The 5,517-nt window shown below is 43.5% G+C and overlaps 1 protein-coding gene across 2 annotated transcripts in view; it reads left to right on the top strand.

Annotated features, from left to right (window-relative positions):
* The first annotated feature begins 1,815 nt into the window (after positions 1-1,815).
* Positions 1,816-5,517, top strand: part of LOC116056680 (transducin-like enhancer protein 1) — a 24,846-nt gene continuing 21,144 nt past the window's right edge. Inside the window, exons 1-4 of one of the 2 annotated variants that reach the window (XM_035992223.1) lie at positions 1,816-2,589; positions 2,981-3,081; positions 4,059-4,122; positions 4,782-4,826. In XM_035992223.1, the coding sequence (XP_035848116.1) occupies positions 2,566-2,589; positions 2,981-3,081; positions 4,059-4,122; positions 4,782-4,826 (234 nt within the window). In that variant the 5' untranslated portion in view covers positions 1,816-2,565. The remainder of the gene's footprint in view (positions 2,590-2,980; positions 3,082-4,058; positions 4,123-4,781; positions 4,827-5,517) is intronic. The other variant, XM_031308939.2, reaches the window with a different exon arrangement.

Genomic DNA, 5,517 nt, shown 5'->3' on the forward strand with positions numbered 1-5,517 from the left:
CACGCACGCACGCACGCACGCACGCACGCACGCACGCACGCACGCACGCATGTGTAGTTGTACTAAACCCACTAAAAAGCATGTGTGTGTGTGTGTGTTCATGAGAGCTGGGAAAAAGGTTACGGCTGGTCAGTCAGGAGTCTCTCATAGGACTGGATCAGCCGCTGCAAAGGTCAAAGGTCAGGGGTCAGGGGTTGAGCTCTCTAAGCCAATCACAGGTCAGCGTGGAGCTGAGGGGCTTTCCATGTGAAGTGAGCGGTGCTTAGACGTGATAAGAGGAGGAGCACAGTAAACCCTAAGCCTGTTTTACGACCCAGTTTCAACCATCTCACCAGTCATGATGTCACTTTATTACATCTGTTGTTAGTCAGTTCCTTAGTATTTCATCAGTTAATTAGCTGCTCAGGTTTGTCAGATCTTAATACTGCTGGTTATACAAAAACATGACATAGTCCAGGACGGGTGTTGTAAGTTACTTATTTGTCATTATTCTGGCTGTAGCTGTGACTCGCACATGCTTGTTAGCTTAAGTTGTGGTGGTGACCAGTAAAGCTAGGTAAATCAAAGGAGATTAATAATCTGGACATCTTTTATCTTGGTTTGTGTTGCCGGTTCAAGTCCCTGCATGGACCAAGTACGGAGTGTGGACTGGTAGCTGGAGAGGTGCCAGTTTACCTCCTGGGTAGTGCTGAATCGTCCTTGAGCAAGACACTGAACTTTGAATGTCCTCCTACATAATGCATGTATATAGATCCTGTTGTGCATTTGTGTATTTGGGCATGTGTGTGTGTGTGTGTGTGTGTGTGTGTGTGAATATATATAACAACAGATGGAAATAATCTAATTTACCCTTGTGGGATTAATAAAGTATACCTTCCTGCTTTAACTGACTCTACCCTACAGAAACATAACCAATGTTGAAACAGATTGTGTCAGTCATTGCTTATATCAACAACAGAGGAAGATGAACTGAGGAGTCACTTTTTTTTTTTTAAGTCAACTCTTTTGAACTAATTTTTAGTGTGTATGTACCATCAAAGTGTATAATATTCTCAGCACAAGGAAGACACTGGCACAGATAATAACATCACAGATAATAACATTATATTATATTTGTATACAGTTCTGTGTACACAGTGTGTATCGTGTACTGCCACCTGGTTCATGGTGGACTTTTCTCACTTGATATCTGCACTCTCAATTTCTGGTTCATGGATATTTTTGATGAGCAATTAACCATAGTCCTCATAAATCGACAGGAGTTTAAAATTCCAACATTATTATTATTATTATTATTATTATTATTATTATTATTATTATTATTATTATTATTACATAGAGAGGGAGAAGAGGAAGAGAGAGAGAGGTTTGAGTTGATTTGCCATGACACTTGTCAGGAAGGTTCACAGCAGCTACCATATAATATTAACAGTCTATGGCAGCTTAAGAAAGAAAGTATTTGTTTGTGTGTGTGGGCTGATTCGTTTGTCTATCAGCGTGCATGTGCGTGTCCACGTGTATGTGCACATCTTCAACCCCGCTCCTGCTGAGCCCACGTTACTTTGATTGACAGGTGAGATTTGCCTTCACACACTGCACTGCCCGCCCTGCGCGCCTCCGGAATAGCCTCCTTACTACGCCCTGATTGCTCAGAATCCGCGTAGCTCAACCAGGTCAACAGGCTCGGGGCAGTTTACAGAGCGGCTATTGGTCAGCTGTATGATCTACATCACCATCCCCACGTGGAGCAGCGGCCCTGATTGGTCCGGGGCCGTTTTGTGGGCCGACCTACAGTTTCGGTTAGCTTGGGAGCGTGAAACCGCGTGAGAAAGTTGCCATTGAGGTAAAGCAGAGCTAGACGGTGGACTGTTGCCGCCGCGGTGGAAGTTGTTGTTATTAAAACTAACATATTTCCTCTTTGTTTCTTGAAATCTGTTTTGGACGCATCCAAACTCAGCGGGGAAGTAAATGTTTCTGTTTTGTTGACTTTTCAACCGCCAACGAGCGACCGCGGCGAGTCAAGTGGAAACTCTTCACTGCAATTAACTTGTGTGGATTTGTTTCTGATGCTTTGACTGAGAGCCAGTGTGCGGCTGTCGTTTGATGGTCTACTGGCTTGACTTTTTCCTTGTCTGTATGTCTCTCTGTACTCGGAATACATCGGATCCTACACAAAACAAACGCTAGAGTGATTGAGGTGGCTCCAGCATTTTCATTTCTCACCTGGTTCATACCCTCCTCCCCCTTCTTTAGCTGCCTTCAGCTAATGAGCCGTTTCCCGTGTTTTTCCGGTTGATTAACAGCCGTGCTGCCGGTGGAGCGGAGGAGAGACAACGACCGAAACACAGCGAGAGACAGCGAGGAGCAGGGATTCACATTAAACGGTCCGTGAATTCGGACGGAGCGGTCGGTTTTGTTTGAAATTAACGACAGTCGGTCCTGCTTATAACGGCGGATGGATTCGTCTCCGTGATCTGGGGCACCCCACATCCTCACTGTGCTCTAATTTGATCTATCGAAGCGTGTTTTTAAGAAAGAAACGGTTCCATCCTCCCGGAGATAACAATGTTTCCCCAGGGGCGACACCCGGTAAGACTCTTCCCTTCCTGCTTTAACAGTTGTTCAGAGATAACATTAGCTACCTCTTTGTCTGACCCGCTTCTTGTTGTCTTACTTTTAACAGCCTTCAGGCAAAGCACATGTTTAATCATTCGAGTTCTTCTTGTTAATTGGGCTCTGCATCTGCCCTAAGAAGTAGCGTGGGGTTGATAATATTGTTTGTTTAATAACGGCTAATAATTAAAAGTTGTTGACATTACATGTGAGCCTGGAGAGGATCAGATGCAAATTGTAGGCCAAATAATGAGGCATGATGTTATTAATCCCCTGACTGTGTGTGGTGTGTGTGTGTGTGTGTGTGTGTGTGTGTGTGTGTGTGTGTGTGTGTGTGTGTGTGTGTGTGTGTGTGTGTGTGTGTCAGACGCCCCACCAGGCTCAAGGCCAGCCCTTCAAGTTCACCATCCCAGAGTCACTGGACCGCATCAAGGAGGAGTTCCAGTTTCTTCAGGCACAGTACCACAGGTGAATAATACAAACACACACATTCACAGGGAAGGCTGCTGTCTTTATGGGCTGCACAATGACCAATTTTTTCATTGTCATCTACCCTATAACACTAAACCTCGCCCTAACCACAGTCATCTCCCCTGCCATAATGAACAAAACCCCAGCTCTGGCCTCCTACTAACTCATAAACCTGGATTACACACATTTACACAAAACCACACACATATGCATCAGACTCAGTCATCAGTGTTAGCGCTTACACTGCGGTAGGTCTTGGTGATGGGTGAGAGCCAGAGGGTGGCGTGTGGGCTCAGGGTTTCATAAATCACTCCTTATTTTCCCCTGTGTGTGTTAGGAAGACTGCTGAGTATATGTGCAGGTTTTCTTTGCTTTGTGTATACTTTTACTTAGTTGTTTTATTGGGGAGGGTTGGCCGCAACAGATGAACGCTACTGACCTACAAACCGGCTGTTTTGTTTTCTCACATCCTTATTCACACATACAAAGAGCAGGGTTAAACCAAACATCCCACAGCCAACATACCCTGGTTATCATAACTAGACAGGAAGAACCATCTTCTCCATTTCACTTTCTGCTCTGTGCCCTGCAATGTTTAGAGACCATAACCTGTCTACAAAGTTGTATGATTTACCATTCTTATTTATCTTTTAGGAAAACAGTTTATTCTTAGTTTGAGTAGATGTTTTAGACAAAGAGAGGCAGTCGCACATCTGTTTATGTGCCGATATTCATTTATCAGCTATAAAACTTGTTTGTACTGTAAGATCAAGGTTGAGAAAAACTAAATCTTCCACAAGGGCTGACAATTTTTTATATATAGGTATAATATATGAATATATACATTCTCAATCTGTGGAAAACTGAGGAGCTAGTTTACACCGACAGACTTGGGTTGAATGAGATCAAATTTGCTTAACTTGAGACGTTTTCAGTTTCTCTTGAAGTAAATGGTGTATTGTTGTATTTTTCAGTCTCAAGATGGAGTGTGAGAAGCTGGCCAGTGAAAAGACGGAGATGCAGAGACACTATGTCATGGTGAGATCCATGTGACACTCAATTAATTTGTCCCACACAGCATCACACATGACATAGTGAGGCTTTTGGCCTGCTGGAGTGTCCTTGAGGAGGATACTGTGTTCCAACCACCTCCATGTGTTCTGGAGGTGAACTTTCATCTTTCCAAAGGCTGATAAGTGAAAATTCTTGAGTACATACTCACTGTATTTTTATCTGAATAAAGGGAAGCAGCATTATAAAAAAAAATGCACAGCAACTTTTTCTTTTCCATTTCCTTACTCAGTCACAATAATGATGATGATGATTAGAGTGTCAGATTAGACTGTGCTACAATTTTGCAATCTATGAGTAGGCAGATTTTTTTTGAAAGCCTTTAGTCCGACACAGAAACAAAAGTAGACAGGAATGCCGTTCTGAATTGTTTGCAAACATATATCTCTACTTTGCCTCTATGGTGACACTCTTACACAGGTAAAAAGCGTTTCATTTGGATGCTAGGTCTTTAAAAAGCAGTTTGAATGCTCGGTGAGAATTACCTGGTGCGACACACAAGATCTGCAAGCCTGGTTGTTCCAATAAAACACCTGTAAGGTCATGCATATTTTCTTAGTTTTTTTTTTTTTTTTTTTCAAAAGTTCAGAATACCTTTCACTAATCTGACTCTCTGTCTTCCTCAGTACTATGAGATGTCTTATGGCCTCAACATCGAAATGCACAAACAGGTATGGATGCTCATCTGTCTGCCTCTGTCTACCCTCTGCGTCTTCCTGTTTGTCTATCTTCACCTCTCTTTCCCTCTGTCTCTCATGGCAGGGTTTTGATGTATTTGGTGTGTGTGCCTGTTGACGTGTCCTTTTGTGTGCACAAATGCATTTGTGCGTTCATTCATTTGTGTGTGTGTGTTGTACTGTATGCCTGTGTGTGGTTGTGTGTTTATTCGTGATCGATGGGGCTCTGTCTCATTTCCCCAGTTAGGGCCGGCCGGCTGAGCCCAGAGGCAGGATGAATGGCTCTGTAGATTGATTGGTGCTGTCTAGGGGAGCGGCCTGCTTTATTACATTAGAGGGGCAGGGCTGGGGAGGGCAGAGGAATCGATCACAGTGAGGCCGGCAGAGGAGAGACAGCGGAGCTCCCCCTTTTAGTAGGAGGGAGCAAACAAGAAATACAGAAAGGACACTTACCTGTTGTAATGTAAGGCAAGGACATTTATGTAATGTATGCAAACGTGAACACATACACTGTACAATACACAGAGTCAAACATGTATGCATAAGTACATACACAGACACATTAAAATGCCAACATCTCTCATGGTTAAGTACGTTTGTATGTAAACACATAGATGAGGAGGGAAAACTCTCACTCTCTTTCTCATGCACACAAGTTTACACACATTTCCCCACAGGAGTGGTG

The sequence above is a fragment of the Sander lucioperca genome, chromosome 2 (genome assembly GCF_008315115.2).
Source record: "Sander lucioperca isolate FBNREF2018 chromosome 2, SLUC_FBN_1.2, whole genome shotgun sequence".
Classification (NCBI taxonomy): Eukaryota; Metazoa; Chordata; class Actinopteri; order Perciformes; family Percidae; genus Sander; species Sander lucioperca.